This window comes from Stegostoma tigrinum, chromosome 41 (assembly GCF_030684315.1).
Source record: "Stegostoma tigrinum isolate sSteTig4 chromosome 41, sSteTig4.hap1, whole genome shotgun sequence".
NCBI lineage: Eukaryota > Metazoa > Chordata > Chondrichthyes > Orectolobiformes > Stegostomatidae > Stegostoma > Stegostoma tigrinum.
In genome coordinates this window covers 5,919,733-5,937,591 of record NC_081394.1, presented here as the reverse complement: position 1 = coordinate 5,937,591, position 17,859 = coordinate 5,919,733, and the positions used below count along the sequence as shown (strand labels likewise).

Genomic DNA, 17,859 nt, shown 5'->3' with positions numbered 1-17,859 from the left:
CGCGAGAGGGCGAGAGAGAGTGAGCGCGCGCGAGAGGGCGACAGAGAGAGTGCGCGCGCGAGAGGGCGAGAGGAGGAGAGCGCGGCGCGCGAAGGAGGGCGAGAGAGAGAGCGCGCGCGCGAGAGGGCGAGAGAGAGAGCGCGCGCGCGAGAGGGGCGAGAGAGAGAGAGCGCGCGCGAGAGGGCGAACAGAGAGAGTGCGCGCGCGAGAGGGCGAGAGAGAGAGCTGCAGCGCGCCGAGAGGGGCGAGAGAGAGAGCGCGCGCGCGAGAGGGCGAGGAGAGAGAGAGCGCGCGCGAGAGGGCGAGAGAGAGAGAGCGCGCGCGAGAGCGAGAGAGAGAGAGACAGCGCGCGCGTGAGGGCGAGAGAGAGGAGCGCGCGCGCGAGAGGGCGAGAGAGAGCCGAGAGAGAGCTGAGCGCGCGCGCGAGAGGGCGAGAGAGAGAGCGCGCGCGCGAGAGGGCGAGAGAGAGAGAGCGCGGCGCGAGAGCGAGAGAGAGAGAGACAGCGCGCGCGTGAGGCGAGAGAGAGATCGCGCGACGCCGAGAGGGCGAGGGAGAGACCGCGCGCGCGAGAGGGCGAGGGAGAGAGCGCGCGCGCGAGAGGGCGAGGGAGAGAGCGCGCGCGCGAGAGGGCGAGGGAGAGAGCGCGCGCGCGAGATGGCGAGGGAGAGAGAGAGCGCGCGCGAGAGCGAGAGAGAGAGAGACAGCGCGCGCGTGAGGGCGAGAGAGAGATCGCGCAGCGCGAGAGGGCGAGAGAGAGAGCGCGCGCGAGAGGGGCGAGAGAGCGCGCGCGAGAGGGCGAGAGAGCGCGCGCGAGAGGGCGAGAGAGCGCGCGCGAGGAGGGCGAGAGAGCGCGCGCGAGAGGGCGAGAGCGCGAGAGGGCGAGAGAGAGAGAGAGTGAGAGCGCGCGAGAGGGCGAGAGAGAGAGCGCGCGCGCGAGAGCGAGAGAGAGAGAGACAGCGCGCGCGAGAGGGCGATGAGAGAGAGCGCGCGCGCGAGAGGGCGAGAGAGAGAGCGCGCACGCGAGAGGGCGAGAGAGAGAGCGCGCACGCGAGAGGGCGAGAGAGAGAGAGAGCGCGCGAGAGGGCGAGAGAGAGAGCGCGAGAGCGAGAGAGAGAGAGACAGCGCGCGCGAGAGGGCGAGAGAGAGAGCGCGCGCGCGAGTGGGCGAGAGAGAGAGCGCGCGCGCGAGAGGGCGAGAGAGAGAGCGCGCGCGCGAGAGAGAGCGCGCGCACGCGAGAGGGCAAGAGAGAGAGCGCGCGCCAGAGCGAGAGAGAGAGACAGCGCGCGCGTGGAGGGCGAGAGAGAGATAGCGCGCGCGCGATGAGGGCGAGAGAGAGAGCGCGCGCGCGAGAGCGAGAGAGAGAGAGACAGCGCGCGCGAGAGGGGCGAGAGAGAGAGCGCGCGCGCGAGAGGGCGAGAGAGAGAGCGCGCGGCGCGCGAGTGGGCGAGAGAGAGCGCGCGAGAGGGCGAGAGAGAGCGCGCGAGAGGGCGAGAGAGAGCGCGCGAGAGGGCGAGAGAGAGAGAGAGAGCGCGCGCGAGGGCGAGAGAGAGAGCGCGCGCGCGAGGGCGAGAGAGAGAGCGCGCGCGCGAGGGCGAGAGAGAGAGCGCGCGCGCGAGAGCGAGAGAGAGAGAGACAGCGCGCGTGTGAGAGCGAGAGTGAGAGAGAGACAGAGAGAGAGACAGCGTGCGCGCGAGAGGGAGAGAGCTGCGCGCCGCGAGAGGGGGAGAGCGCGCGCGCGAGAGGGGGAGAGCGCGCGCGAGAGGGAGAGGGAGAGCGCGCACGAGAGGGAGAGCGAGAGCGCGCACGAGAGGGGAGAGGGAGAGCGCGCACGAGTGGGAGAGGGAGAGCGCGCACGAGAGGGCGAGAGAGAGAGAGCGCACGCGCACGAGTGAGAGATCGCGCACAAGAGGGAAAGAGAGAGAGAGCGCACGTGCACGAGAGAGAGAGAGGGTGTGCGAGAGGGGCGTGCGGGAGGGAGCGCGCGCCAGAGAGGGCGAGTGGGAGGGAGCGCGCGCCAGAGAGGGCGAGCGGGAGGGAGCGCGCGTGAGAGCGAGAGAGAGACAGAGATAGAGACAGCACGCGCGCGAGAGCGAGAGAGCTGCGCGCGCGAGAGAGCGCGGGAGAGAGAGCGAGAGGGAGAGCGCGCGCGAGTGGGCGAGAGCGCGCGCGAAGTGGGCGAGAGCGCGCGCGAGTGGGCGAGAGAGAGGGAGTGCACGCGCACGAGACAGAGATCGCGCACGAGAGGGAGAGAGAGAGAGAGCGCACGTGCACGAGAGAGAGAGAGGGGTGTGCGAGAGGGCGAGCGGGAGGGAGCGCGCGCCAGAGAGGGCGAGCGGGAGGGAGCGCTGCGCCAGAGAGGGCGAGCGGGAGGGAGCGCGCGTGAGAGAGGGCAAGCGGGAGGGAGTGCGCGTGAGAGAGGGCAAGCGGGAGGGAGCGCGCACGAGAGCGGGCGAGAGGGAGGGAGCGCGAAAGGGAGGGGAGCGCGCGCGAGAGGGCGAGAGAGAGAGAGAGCGCACGTGCACGAGAGAGAGAGAGAGAGAGGGCGCGCGAGAGAGGGTGAGGAGGGAGAGAGCGCGTGCGTGAGAGAGAGAGAGAGAGCGCGCGCGCGCGAGAGGGCGAGGGAGAGAGCGCTCGCGCGAGAGGGCGAGGGAGAGAGCGTGCGCGCGAGAGGGCGAGGGAGAGAGCGCGCGCGCGAGAGGGCGAGGGAGAGAGCGCAGCGCGCGAGAGGGCGAGAGAGAGAGAGCGCGCGCGAGAGCGAGAGAGAGAGAGACAGCGCGCGCGTGAGGGCGAGAGAGAGATCGCGCGCGCGAGAGGGCGAGGGAGAGAGCGCGCGCGCGAGAGGGCGAGGGAGAGAGCGCGCGCGCGAGAGGGCGAGGGAGAGAGCGCTGCGCGCGAGAGGGCGAGGGAGAGAGCGCGCGCGCGAGATGGCGAGGGAGAGAGAGAGCGCGCGCGAGAGCGAGGAGAGAGAGAGAGACAGCGCGCGCGTGAGGGCGAGAGAGAGATCGCGCGCGCAAGAGGGCGAGAGAGAGATCGCGCGCAGCGAGAGGGCAAGAGAGCGCGCGCGAGAGGCGAGAGAGCGCGCGCGCGAGAGAGGGCGAGAGAGCGCGCGCGAGAGGGCGAGAGGGCGAGAGAGCGCGCGCGAGAGGGCGAGAGGGCGAGAGAGCGCGCGGAGGAGGGCGAGAGCGCGAGAGGGCGAGAGAGAGAGAGAGTGAGAGCGCGAGCGAGAGGGCGAGAGAGAGAGCGCGCGCGCGAGAGGGCGAGAGAGAGAGCGCGCGAGAGGGCGAGAGAGAGAGAGAGCGCGCGAGAGGGCGAGAGAGAGAGCGCGAGCGAGAGAGAGAGAGATGGAGAGTGCCAGCGAGAGAGAGAGAGTGCATGAACGAGTGAGAGAGAGAGAGAGAGAGAGAGACAGCGCGAGTGAGAAAGAGAGCATGAGCGAGACAGCGCGAGAGCGAGAAAGGACAGCCAGGGATGGATGGAAGAGTCAGGTTGAGGAAATAGAGAGAGGCACAAGAGATGGACGCAGCATGTCTGAGCTGACAAACGGAGACTGTCAGGATTTGCAATCCATACCTGGGGCCAGTCCAGGAGCGCAGCGGTCATCTGTCCGGTTTGATTCCAGTCCCCATCGATAGCCTGTCAGGCCAGAGAGCAGAAAGTGACTGCCAATCCTTTCCAAACCACACTCGCCTGCACATTTCACCAGGCCACTGCACAGAAAAATGTACAGTTTGACCTTCCTTTCAGTTCCACCGCAAGATTTATTGCCTATCCCTAACTGCCCCTTGAGCCATGTGACTGGCTCTGCCGCGTTTACGGTCAGCCACGTCATGGTGGGTCAGGAGGTCACGCGTAGGCCCAGACGGCGAAGAATGTTTGTGACCCTCACCCTCGAATTGTTGGATTTTTACTATAACCAGTGATAGTTTCATCATCGTCGTCCCCGACATGAGCAAATTGGTTCATCAAGTTGAAATCCCCATTGGTTCCTGGGCTGGGATATGACCCTCTCCATCTAGTAGCCTCCCGTGAGCATGTTTCCAGCCTGTTTTAGCCTTTGCTCCAAAGAGAAACCCTCCATATCGATGCATGGCATTAACTGTGTCGTTCAGGATTCAGGAGCTTCTGTGACAACAGACACTCTCACCCCTAAGCGGGAGCACTGGGCTGTACAATTTTGTTTCGAGCACTGCTCTCCCTCGGTGCTGACCCTCCGACTGCGTGGGGGCTCCCTCAGCTCTCACCCGCTTTCCAAAAGTGTGGGGGTTGGCGAGCTGCCTTCTTGAACCACCGGAGTCCACCAGCTGTGGGTTGACCCACAAAGCCCTTAGGGACAGAATTTAAAGATTTGGACCCGGCCAAGATGAAGGATCAGGGTTATATTTCCAAGTCAAGACGGGGGGAGTGACTCGGAGGAGAACGTTCAGGGGGCTGGTGTTCCCATGTACCTGCTGCCCCTTGTCCTTCTGGATGGAAGTGGGTCGTGGGTTTGGAAAGTGCTGCCTGAAGATCTTTGGTGAATCTCTGCAGCGCGTCTTGTAGATGGTACACACTGCTGCGACTGAGCGTCGGTGGGGGGAGGGAGCGGGATGTTTGTGGATTGAGCAGGGGCTGCACTTTCCCAGCCAGCAGAGATCACCACCAGATTTAGATGCCTGAGTGATAAGTGGGCAACGTCATACCAACCTGTGCTGGTGCCAATGCGCGGTGTGTGCCCATATCCGGGAGCTGCCTCACCTGCTTGCCCAGGAGAATGAGGTCCACCTTCTCCTGCTTGGCGAGAGCTGCCAGGATTTTGGAGACTTGCAGAGGGCCCAGAGTATCATAGTCTTTCCCCGTTACCTCCACGTGAATGCCCCGGTCAGCCCCCATGGCCAGGGCCGTGCGAATCGTCTCCTGAAAGAGAGACTGGAATTCTGAGAGGTGGTGGTTGGGTGGGAGGGGTGGGGGGGTATGGGGGAGAAGAGAGAGCGGGCATGACACAGGGGGCAAGTCAGACAGAGAGACCAGACACAAGGAAGCAGGAGAGGGAGAGAAAGGGAACGTGGGGGTGGCGGGAGAGAGAGAGAGCGAGAGCTGGCAAGAGGAGAGGCATGCAGGGAGGGAGGGTGGTGCAGAGGGCAGGGGGAGCGGGAAGGGCAGGGCGGAGGAGAGGGGGAGCAGAGACGGGGAGAGCATGGCGGGGGGAAGGGGAGGAAGCGGAGGAGAGGGGAGAGGGAGTGGACGAGAGTGGGTAGAGGGTAGGGAGTGGAGGGGAGAGGAGGGAAGGGGAGGGAGCGGGGGGGGAAGAGGAGGGAGCAGAGGTGGGGGAGGGAGAGGAGCAGGGGGGACAGGAGGAAACGATGGGGAGCGCACTAGTGTGGGTGTCTGGTGCTGAGAGAGAGTATGCGGGCCGGACGCGGCCAGGGACAGAATGGGAGCGCACAGCACAGCTGAGGGCTCCACAAGGCTCTCGATGTCCCAGGGAGTAACAGGATGAGCCCAGTAACTCGGGTGGGATTGCTCTGCTTATCCTGTTCAAGTCCCAGGCTTGGGGCTTCAATCCTGAACCAGGCGACCTGGACGGACAGTGCAACTCAATGCTCATTAACAGCAAGCCCTCAGTGACAATCCCCGGCCCTGACAGGTCCCGGCTATCCAGCAGTCTGTGAATTATTAACCCAGTGCAAACAGTCCACACCGGCAGACACAGGCATCCCAATGACAGGGAACTGACAAGGGTCTGAAACTGACACACAGGTTGCAGGCCAGCCTGACAACAAGATTGTGTTCCGTCATTCCCAAGCATTAGCCTGCATTTGTAAAACAGCATTACCAGAGTGAAACATCTCCCGGCATTCACAGGAGAGGCAGAGATTAATCAAACAATGTTAGCACTGGTCTGTTGATTGGGTGGGGGGGGGGGGGGGGGGGAGCATCCAGAATGAGGAGCCAGCAATACAGGACAGTCCCAAATAAACCCATGGCAGACTTCAGGAGAAAAATGTTACACCGGTGTGGGGGGGGTGGCGGAGAGTGGGGCATGCTCCCAAGATTGGGGAGAGGGGAAAGTGAAATTCACTCCGACCTGGAGTTTGGAGGGGGGGGCAGGTGGTGGGGTGTGGGTCTCATTCCCACAGAGAAGGGGTTGTGGGGGAGGGATGTGGGGTTGACGTCCCACAGAGAGGGGGGATCGGGGGTGGTGCGGGGTCAACCTCCCACAGAGAGGGGGTTGGGGGGGTGTGGGGTCTCCCTCCCACAGGAAAATGGGAGGTGTGGAGGAAATGTGGGGTCTCCCTCCCACAGAGCCGGGCAGCAGCCGGCGGGGGGAGGGGGGGTGGATGTGGGACTCACTCCAACAGGGAGTTGAGGGTGCAGAGAATGTGGGATTCACTCCCACAGGGAGTGGGGGGGGGGGAGCAGTGTAGAATAAGCTTGTAGGGTTTTACTCCATTAGAGAGTTGGAGGGTGGGGTGCAGAACGTGGGTTCTACTCCCCCAGGGAATTTGAGGTGGGGGTGGTGATTGTGGGACTCAGTGCTGGGGGTGAAATGAAGGAAGGGGTGGCAGGAGGCAGGTGGGCTAAGAGTGCTAGCAGAGGGCAAATAGGGCTGAATGGCCCATGCCCAAGCCTGGTCGAGGGGGTGAAGGCACTGACCTGACACTGCTGGGGGCCACAGCTCACCGCAATCACCTCCTGGGCGTGTTTCTTCTCTTTCAGCCGGACTGCCTCTTCCACAGCGATTTCACAGAAAGGGTTCATGGAATGTTTCACCCCGTCAGTCACCACACCGGTGTGATCTGGCTTCACGCGGATCTGTACGTACACAGGAACAGACAGAGAGTCTAAAAACTCATCCAAAAATGGCAGCGAAAACTGTAAACCAAGCCCAGTCGCTCAGTGCTGAGGGAGCGCCGCGCTGTCCGAGGGTCAGTGCAGAGGGAGCGGGCACTGTCAGAGGGTCAGTGCTGAGGGAGCGGGTACTGTCGGAGGGTCAGTGCTGAGGGAGCGGGCACTGTCCGAGGGTCAGTGCTGAGGGAGCGGGCACTGTCCGAGGGTCAGTGCTGAGGGAGCGGGCACTGTCCGAGGGTCAGTGCTGAGGGAGCGGGCACTGTCCGAGGGTCAGTGCTGAGGGAGCGGGCACTGTCGGAGGGTCAGTGCTGAGATAGCAGGCACTGTCCGAGGGCCAGTGCTGAGGGAGCGGGCACTGTCAGAGGGTCAGTGCTGAGGGAGCAGGCACTGTCGGAGGGTCAGTGCTGAGGGAGCGGGCACTGTCGGAGGGTCAGTGCTGAGGGAGCGGGCACTGTCGGAGGGTCAGTGCTGAGGGAGCGGGCACTGTCCGAGGGTCAGTGCTGAGGGAGCGGGCACTGTCAGAGGGTCAGTGCTGAGGGAGCGGGCACTCTCAGAGGGTCAGTGCTGAGGGAGCGGGCACTGTCGGAGGGTCAGTGCTGAGGGAGTGGGCACTGTCGGAGGGTCAGTGCTGAGGGAGCGGGCACTGTCGGAGGGTCAGTGCTGAGGGAGCGGGCACTGTCAGAGGGTCAGTGCTGAGGGAGCGGGCACTGTCGGAGGGTCAGTGCTGAGGGAGCGGGCACTGTCAGAGGGTCAGTGCTGAGGGAGCGGGCACTGTCGGAGGGTCAGTGCTGAGGGAGTGGGCACTGTCGGAGGGTCAGTGCTGACGGAGCGGGCACTGTCGGAGGGTCAGTGCTGAGGGAGTGGGCACTGTCGGAGGGTCAGTGCTGAGGGAGCGGGCACTCTCAGAGGGTCAGTGCTGAGGGAGCGGGCACTCTCAGAGGGTCAGTGCTGAGGGAGCGGGCACTGTCCGAGGGTCAGTGCTGAGGGAGCGGGCACTGTCGGAGGGTCAGTGCTGAGGGAGCGGGCACTGTCGGAGGGTCAGTGCTGAGGGAGCGGACACTGTCCGAGGGTCAGTGCTGAGGGAGCGGGCACTGTCGGAGGGTCAGTGCTGAGGGAGCGGGCACTCTCGGAGGGTCAGTGCTGAGGGAGCGGGCACTCTCAGAGGGTCAGTGCTGAGGGAGCGGGCACTGTCCGAGGGTCAGTGCTGAGGGAGCGGGCACTGTCCGAGGGTCAGTGCTGAGGGAGCGGGCACTGTCGGAGGGTCAGTGCTGAGGGAGCGGGCACTGTCCGAGGGTCAGTGCTGAGGGAGCGGGCACTGTCAGAGGGTCAGTGCTGAGGGAGCGGACACTGTCCGAGGGTCAGTGCTGAGGGAGCGGGCACTGTCGGAGGGTCAGTGCTGAGGGAGCGGGCACTGTCGGAGGGTCAGTGCTGAGGGAGCGGGCACTGTCCGAGGGTCAGTGCTGAGGGAGCGGGCACTCTCAGAGGGTCAGTGCTGAGGGAGCGGGCACTGTCAGAGGGTCAGTGCTGAGGGAGCGGGCACTGTCAGAGGGTCAGTGCTGAGGGAGCGGGCACTGTCGGAGGGTCAGTGCTGAGGGAGCGGGCACTGTCAGAGGGTCAGTGCTGAGGGAGCGGGCACTGTCAGAGGGTCAGTGCTGAGGGAGCGGGCACTGTCCGAGGGTCAGTGCTGAGGGAGCGGGCACTGTCCGAGGGTCAGTGCTGAGGGAGCGGGCACTGTCCGAGGGTCAGTGCTGAGGGAGCGGGCACTGTCGGAGGGTCAGTGCTGAGGGAGCGGGCACTGTCGGAGGGTCAGTGCTGAGGGAGTGGGCACTGTCAGAGGGTCAGTGCTGAGGGAGCGGGCACTGTCGGAGGGTCAGTGCTGAGGGAGCGGGCACTCTCAGAGGGTCAGTGCTGAGGGAACGGGCACTGTCGGAGGGTCAGTGCTGAGGGAGTGGGCACTGTCAGAGGGTCAGTGCTGAGGGAGCGGGCACTGTCAGAGGGTCAGCGCTGAGGGAGCGGGCACTGTCGGAGGGTCAGTGCTGAGGGAGTGGGCACTGTCGGAGGGTCAGTGCTGAGGGAGCGGGCACTGTCAGAGGGTCAGTGCTGAGGGAGCGGGCACTGTCCGAGGGTCAGTGCTGAGGGAGCGGGCACTGTCAGAGGGTCAGTGCTGAGGGAGCGGGCACTGTCAGAGGGTCAGTGCTGAGGGAGCGGGCACTGTCGGAGGGTCAGTGCTGAAGGAGTGGGCACTGTCAGAGGGTCAGTGCTGAGGGAGCGGGCACTGTCGGAGGGTCAGTGCTGAAGGAGTGGGCACTGTCAGAGGGTCAGTGCTGAGGGAGCGGGCACTGTCGGAGGGTCAGGGCTGAGGGGGTGGGAACTGTCGGAGGGTCAGTGCTGAGGGAGTGGGCACTGTCGGAGGGTCAGTGCTGAGGGAGCGGGCACTGTCGGAGGGTCAGGGCTGAGGGAGCGGGCACTGTCGGAGGGTCAGTGCTGAGGGAGTGGGCACTGTCCGAGGGTCAGTGCTGAGGGAGCGGGCACTGTCGGAGGGTCAGTGCTGAGGGAGCGGGCACTGTCGGAGGGTCAGGGCTGAGGGGGTGGGAACTGTCGGAGGGTCAGTGCTGAGGGAGTGGGCACTGTCGGAGGGTCAGTGCTGAGGGAGCGGGCACTGTCGGAGGGTCAGTGCTGAGGGAGCGGGCACTGTCCAGTCGGTGGTCACTACCTTCACCGCGTAGTCGATCACCCTCTTGACTCCCACCAGGATCCTCATGGCCGCCATCTCCTCCTCCAACTTCTGCCCTGCACCCGGCGGTACCCTGAGCCCGACGGACACACTTCCGCCCCGCTCTCCGGACCCACGTCCGCCCCGCACACTCCCCCTTTACCGACAGCGGGGTGGTACCGCCACCCTCCGGCAGCCGGGCGGAGCGCAGCGATCCTGCTTTTACCGTTCCTCCTCCTCCTCCCCCCCCCGCCTCAAAACTCAGAGAAGTCCATGTATTTAAGAATTCCATCTATTTATTCTGTTTTTTTGGTCGTACTACGTGTGAGGGATGATTATGTCTGAGGAATAATAATGCACAGTGATTAATAGTCACTGATCAATAATTTAACTCCAGCAGAAACGAGAAATTGCTGGAGAGCCTCAGCAGGTCTGGCAGCATATGTCGGGAGAGAAAGCAAAGCGAATGTTGCATTTCCAGTGACCCTCCTTCACAATAATGTAACTGAGCCTGTCTCAAAAATATTCAAAATCCTGTCAAGTTTTCATCAAAAATCTGCCCCAAATCCTTCCACAATTGAGTTTTTTAAAGCTTATTTTTTTGAGCATCTACTGTCCTTTTAACTTGTAAGACCATCAGAAATTAGAACAGAATTACATTGTACGCTCTGCTCTGCCATTCAGTGGGATCATGGCGTGCTTTATGGCAAACGATCATTTGTTTGGATCATGGGTCATGACCATCAGGCGTCAATCTGTCAAACAAGACACAAACGTCGACAGAGTGCGTCCATAAATTGTCATGTTGAAACGTTTTCCCCAATTTCAATCATGGAAAGTATACAGAGTGGGCTTACTGTTGCCAATTTTGACAAGTGGGATGTGAGCATTTCTAGCTGGGCCCACGTTTGTTGCCCCCTTGAGAAGGTGGGGGTGAGCTGCCTTCTTGAACCGCTGCAGTCCATGTGCTATGGTTTGGCCCACAATGCCCCTGAGGGAGCGATGGCCAGGATTTTGACCCAGTGGCAGTGAAAGAATGGCGATTTACGTCCAAGTCAGGATGGTGAGTGGCTCGGAGGGGGCCTTGCACGTTAAACTTTACTTTTAATATTTTCCAAACTATCCTTAATGTCTAATATGGGTTGCACAGTGTCATCAAGCAAGGGCCTTTCTCTGTCTGGTTCTTGTCATTTGTAACACTGGAATTTACACTACCTTTAATATCAGCTGTAGATCATCAGTGATCATCACGCAGGCCTCAGGCCTATTATCTCTTTGTTCATTTCTGCTGTCTGTGTTCTCAGTGTTCATTTATTTATTTATTTATTCACAGGAACACAAAAGCCAGAGACCATTCAGCCCACAGAACCTGCTCCACCATTCAATACAGTCGTGGCCGATCCCTCATATTCACTTTAATAACAAAGTGTGGAGTTGGATGAACACAGCAGGCCAAGCAGCATCTCAGGAGCACAAAAACCGACATTTCGAGCCTAGACCCTTCATCAGAAAAGGGACTAGGCCTGAAACATCAGCCTTCCTGCTCCTCTGATGCTGCTTGGCCTGCTGTGTTCATCCAGCTCCACACCTTGTTATCTCGGATTCACCAGCATCTGCAGTTCCTATGATCTCTCTCATATTCACTTTGTTTCCTTTTGATTGTTTGGTCGATTTTCTCTCTTCGGACCCATCCTCAGATTGTTCCTGTTTTTTTTCCCAGGAGAATTTCCTCTCCCTGCCATCCTCCTCACCCATTTTCGCTGGGGATCCGGGCAGAATTGGAGTGACACCAAACTTTCGGGATGGGACAAATGGGATGCAGACTTCACCGTAGGGTCAACGCCATCGCGATCTCTGGCAAACGAGCCCATTGCCATGGCACCCCCCTTCCCCCACCGCTCCCCTGCGACGCTGTGGGCCTGGAGTCATGTATAGAGCCCAGACCGGGTGAGGGAGCCATATTCACACCCGCTCGAGGATGGGGGTTTTCGTTTCCGACTCTGGCCGTATTCCGATCGGATCTGAAGCCAAATCCCCCTGGGAATGCTTCACCCAATCTCTGAAGGTGGGGGTGAGGAGAAAGTGGGAGATGAGGGGAGCAGGGTGAAGTTGTCGGGGTAGCGGGGCGGGAGGGTGGTTAGATTAGATTAGATTATCCCTACAGTGTGGAAACAGGCCCTTCGGCCCAACAAGTCCCCATTGCCCCTTGAAGAATCCCACCCAAGTGTTAGTGTGGTAAAGAGACGTAGGGGGTGATGGTGGTGTAACGGCAGAGAGGGAACAGAAGGAAGTTGTGGGGAGGTGGGAGGGGAAAGCGGGGAGCTGGGGAAATTGGCGGCAGTTGGGGTGGGAGTGGGGGGTGTGAGCAAGTTGGAGTTCAAGCAGTATGGGAGGGAGGAATAGGAGGGGGCAGTTATGGACTCCCCCAGTGCCTGGACAACACAGACAGGCTCTGCGCCTTTCCACAAGGCCTCGCTCACTCTTCGAAGGATAGGGACAACATTCTAGTGCCTTCGAGATAACAAGGTGTGGAGTTGGATGAACACATCATCTGATGAAGGGTCTAGGCCCGAAATGTCAGCTTTCCTGCTCCTCTGATGCTGCTTGGCCTGCTGTGTTCATCCAGCTCCAGACCTTGTTCTCTCGGATTTTCCAGCAAGTGCAGATCCTATTATCTCTGATCCAGTGCCCTCCGCTGCATTTCCACAGCACCGTATTCCTAGCTGTGGCCGTTTGGTCGGTTTGCTCCTGTCCTCGGAAGGCTCAGCGTACGCAGCCTGGTTTTTCCCGGGAGAATTTCTTCTCCCCTTGCCTCCCTACTCGCCCCCTTTGCCCGTGAATGGGTAGAAGGTGAGATGCCACAGGAGTTTTATTTTTAAACCAGAGCCTCTGTGTGCGTGGGGAGGACGTAGAGATGCTGCACTGTGATTGGGATAAATGGAGCTTTTGGGAGGCTACGTGGCAGAAGTGGTTCGATGTGAGATATAGTAAAATAAAACAGGAAAGCAGATTGGTATCTGTATGGTGGTAAGGCTGTGAAAGGCCGGTTGGGGGGGGGGTGCGCAGTGGAATGCAATGTTATCTTGGCATCCTCATAGAGTAAGCATTGCATGCAGTCAAGAAGGCAAATGGTACCTAGGGAAAGGATTCAGGTAGGCCCTAAGATATCAAAGCAGAATAAGGCCATTTCACCCATTGAGTCTGCTCCACCATTGAGTCATGTATGACGTGTTTCTCAGACACGTTTCCCACCCCTCCTTCTCATCGTAACCCTTGATTCTGCCACACCCCCCATTACCAATCAAGAACCTAGCTATCTCTGTCTTAAATGTGCTCAATGACTTGCCCACCTCCCCCCAGGCGCTCTGCAGCAATAATTCCCACACATTCCCCACCCTCTAGCTGAAGACGTTCCTCCACATCTCAGTTCGAAAGGATTTGTCCCTTCAGCCTGAAGCTGTGACCTCTGGTCCCAGTCTCTCCCACAAAAAGGTTGATCTTTAGAGAGAGACTGAATAGGCCGGGCCTGTTTTCCCTGGAGCGTCAGAGACTGAGGGTGACCTTACTGGAGGTTTATAAAATTGTGGATAGGGTGAATAGATAAAGTCTGCCCCCCAGGGGTAGGGAGGGGGTGCTCCAAAACTAGAGTGGCATAGGTTTAAGGTGAGAGGGGAAAAAGATTTAGAAGGGACCCGAGGGGACAACTTTTTCATTTAGAGGGTGGCGTGTGGATGGATTAAGGAAGTGATAGAGGCTGGTACATTCAAAGGGCATCTGGATGGGGACATGAATAGGAAGGGTGGAGAGGAATGTGGGCCAAATGCTGGCAAACGGGTCTTGGCCTGCTGTGTTCATCCAGCTTCACACTTTGTTATCTTGGATTCTGCAGCATCTGCAGTTTCCATTATCTCTAAATCAGTTTTGGATGTTTGGTCAACATGGACGAGTTGGGCCGAAGGGTGTACATCTCTAAGACGAGTGGAAATGTCTTCTCCAAATCTACTTTATCCAGGTCTCTCAGTATTTTGTAATGTTCAATCAGATTACACCACCCCCAACCCCCGCCCCCCCCCCCCCTTCTAAACTGCATCAGGTACAGATCAACCTCTCAATGAGTAGAGGAGCATAGGGATGCATTGCTACAATTGTACAGGATTTTGGTGAGACCACACATAGAGTGTTTGTGGCAGCTGGGCTCTCCTTATCTGGTGATGGAGGCTTGCAATGAAAATCTCCCAGACTGATTCCTGGAATGACAGAACGGGAGTATGATGAGAGACTGGATCAGGTAGGACTATATTTGCTGGAGTTGAGAAAAATGAAGTGGCGGGAAATCTCAATGAAACTGAGAAAACTGTAACAGGACGAGACAGGCTAAACACAAGCAGGACATTCCCAATGACTGGGAGAGTCTGCAACCGGGGTAGGGGGTCACAGTCTAAAGGTTACAGGGGTAGGACTGAGATGGGGAGAAATGTCTTCAGCCAGAGGGTGGGGAGCTTGTGGAATTCTCTGCCAGTCTCTCATTCCGTCTATCTCTTTCGCTCCCTCTATCTCTCTCAATCCCACTCTCTCTGCATCTCTCTCATTCCCTGTCTCTCTCACTCCCACTTCCCCTCCCCTCTCACTTTCTCTCTATCTCTTACTCCCCCTCTTCACCTATCTCAATCCCCGCAACTTTCGAACTCCCCCCCCTTCCTCTCTCACACTTTCTCTCCATCTCTCTCACTTCCTGTCCATCTCTCTTTCTCCCACTCCCTGTCTCTCACTCCCTGAAAGGGTATGGGGAAGAGAGAGAGAGAGGGAACTGACCTGGCTGATCAGATTGAATGGTGGAGCAGGTTCATGGGTCGAAAGGCCTGTTTGCGATGTGCTGCATTGTTACGTTCTGGGCAGAGTGTTGCTAATCTTTCCAGTATGACCGTAATCAAAGCACACACAGGTGAGTGTGACGTTTGTGAGTGATCGGTTCAGCTGATAAAGAGAGGGGGAGTGCGGCCTATCACTGTTTACTGTACTGTCAGCTCTCTCACACATTGGACATGACCTTCAACCAGACTACAACCCACTCAGGGCCCACCGTGACTCCTCTTCTCAAATAAAACATGTCGCATTGCTCAGGTGTTTCCCCAATCAGCCCCCCTCAACCCCCCCACTCCCACCTTCTTCACTCACCCAGTGACAGAGAGGGAGAAACCAGATGGAGCAAGAGCCAAGGGATTGCGAAAGCAAGGAGGGAGTGGGTAGGGGAGAGAGGGTGAGGGAGTGAGAGGCTAGGAGTGAGAATGAGACAAATAGGGAGGGAGTGAGAGAGGTGGAGAGGAAATGAGAGAGAGAGAGGAACAGGGACAGAGAGAGGGGGAGAGTGGGAGAGACAGACAGTGAGAGAGATAGAGACGGAGTGAGATAGATGGAGAGGGGAATAAGAGATAGAGAGGAAGTGAGAGGGTGGAGTGGGAGTGAGAGAGACGGGGAATGAAAGAGATGGAGAGAGAGTGAGAGTGAAGTAGGAGTGAGAGATAGAGAAGGAGGGAGTGAAAGAGATAAAGGGAATGAGCAAGATGGGGAGTGAGAGATTGGAGTGAGAAAGAGGAGGAGAGAGAAATAGAGAGGGTGTGAGGGGGTATGAGAGAGATCGGGAGTGAGAGAGGAGTGAGGGAGATAGAGATGGGGTGAGAGGAGCAGGGAATGAGACGGTGGGGGGGCGTGAGAGAGTGTCAGCGGGTGGGGGCGCAGTGTGAAAAGTAGAGAGGGAATGAAAGAGATAAAGAGGGGTGAGTGATTGAGAGAGAGTGAGAGATATAGTGGGGAGTGATAGAGATAGAGATGGGGGAGTGAGAGAGAGAGAGTGGGAGAGGGAGTGAGAGAGACAGACAGGAGATGTGAAAGAGATACGGGAGAGTGAGAGAGAGATGGGGGAGTGAAAGATGCGTAGAGTGAGAGAGGAGGGAGTGAGACAGATAGAGAGGGAGTGAGGGTGTGAGAGAGATAGAGGGCAAGTGAGAGATGAGGAGTGAGAGAAATAGAGATGGATTGAGACAGACAGGGATTAATTGACAGAGGGAGTGAAAGAGAGGGTTGGAGAGGGACAGTGATAGAGAGAGGGGAGTGAGACAGAATGGCAGAGGCAGGGGTTGGGATGCCCAGAGACAGAGGGAGAAGATAGGAACTGGGAGCAGGAGAAGGCCCTTCGGACCCTTGAGCCTGCTCTGCCATCCAATAGGATCGTGGCCGTATTCCTGGTATCATCACACAAAAGGAAGCAGGAAGGAGAGAGACTAAAACAAGAGGCTTCAACTTTCAGTCACCGGTAAGTCTCTGTTCATTTTCCACCCTCTGTCTCAGCGAGAACGAAATGAGATTTGGGACAGATTTAGAATAATTTACCACTCTGTACGGGAAAACTGTGGAAAAGCGACAGAGTTACTTTAAAAGCCTGAGCAAATAAATATAGCTACCCTACTGCCAGTGCTGGGGAAAAACTGACACGAACTGCATTATAACCTGAGAGATTTTAATGGCTTTACAAACACATTTTGGATTCTATATTAATTGCAATAATGCATGATATTTGTTCAAAAATCTGTCGTCAATGGGAATGGGAAACTATTGATCAGTACATGTCTACACTGAGGCATCAAAACTAATCCTGTGAACTTGGACAATTGGAAGGAGATCTCATCATAGACAATTTAGTCACACAGGATCCTACAGTGAGAGCAGGTCCACTGAGAGAGGAGAAACTTGCTGTCAAAAGAGCTGCCAAAGTTCTGTGAATGTCAGGGAGAGGTTATACATGGGAGAGCAGACTAGACTTTGCATTAGGCTGAGAGAAATTGCAGGCTGAGTGAGAGCAAAAGATTGTGGAAAGAAGAAGAAATATTTACAGAAGGGCCATTGGGTAGCGAGAAGATTGACTGCAGAGGGAGAGCATTCAGTGAACGAGAAGTGTCAGAGAGACAGCTGTGCCTCCGTTCACAGCAGGACAGTCACAAACCTTGACTAGAGGTGCTGATTCCCAATATTGAAACCCATCAAAAGCGAGTTTGAGGAATGCTGAGAACCATTCAAACATGTGCATAGACATACACCCATGTGCACAGTCTCACATACATGCTCAAACTCACAGGGGCACACAATTACACACATTCTCATAGACTCACACGTACAATTGTACACGCCTATCACACGCACACACACACCCGTCTCGTTCACACACTCTCACCCGCACTCTATCAAACTTTCTCACTCACATTGTCTCTCACACATACTCTCTCTCTTTGTCATATACACTCTCTCACATATACACTTGCTGTCATGTATACTCTCTCACATGCACACATTCTGTCTGTCATATATATTCTCTCACACACACACTCTCGCTGTCATATATACTTTCCCTGTCATGTACATTCTCTCATACATACACACATTGTCATGTACATTCTCTCACATACGCACATACTCTCGCTGTCATGAACATTCTCTGATATATACACACACTCTCTCTGTCATGTACAGTCTCACATACAGACACGTTCTCTCTAACATATACATTCTCTCACATACACACACAATTTCGTGATCATATACTCTCTCTTTGTCATATACACTCTCTGACATAAACACACACCCTCTCTGTCATATATATTCTCTCACATACATACACACACTCTCTCTGCCATATATATTCCCGCACATATACACACACAGTCTCACTGTCATATACACTCTCTCTGTCATATATACTCTCTCACATACACACTCACACTCTCACTGTCGTATACTCTCTCTCTCTATCATATACACTCTCTCACATACACACTCACACTCGCTGTCGTATACGCGCTCTCTGTCATATACACTCTCACATACACACTCACATTCCCGCTGTCATATACACTCTCTCACATATACATACACTCTGTTTGTCATATGCATTTTCTCACACACACACACACACACACACACACACACACACACACACACACACACACACACACACACACACAAACTCTCTCTGTCATCTCCACCTCTTCACACACATATACTCTCTGTCATGTACATTCTCTCACATAGACACACACTCGCTGTCATAGATACTCTCTCACATGTATGCACACTCTCTCTGTCATATATACTCTCTCTCACACACACTTTCTCACACATGCACATTCTCGCGCACACACAATCACGCTGTCACACACTTTCACATATACTCATTGTATGTGCAATAGAGTGTGTATGTGAGACAATCACTCTCTCACAATTATTGTCTCTTATAAGCGCACTTACAATCGGTGTCTCTCACACACAC

The 17,859-nt window shown here is 57.4% G+C and overlaps 1 protein-coding gene across 1 annotated transcript in view; it reads right to left on the bottom strand.

The window, feature by feature from the left end:
- etfb (electron transfer flavoprotein subunit beta) overlaps positions 1 to 9,679 on the bottom strand; it is a 10,001-nt gene extending 322 nt beyond the window's left edge. The window contains exons 1-4 of the mRNA XM_059641289.1: positions 9,543 to 9,679; positions 6,635 to 6,793; positions 4,736 to 4,894; positions 3,572 to 3,634 (exon numbers count right to left, since the gene is read on the bottom strand). Of these exons, the coding sequence (XP_059497272.1) occupies positions 3,572 to 3,634; positions 4,736 to 4,894; positions 6,635 to 6,793; positions 9,543 to 9,599 (438 nt within the window). The 5' untranslated portion in view covers positions 9,600 to 9,679. The remainder of the gene's footprint in view (positions 1 to 3,571; positions 3,635 to 4,735; positions 4,895 to 6,634; positions 6,794 to 9,542) is intronic.
- Between the last annotated feature and the right edge of the window lie 8,180 nt (positions 9,680 to 17,859).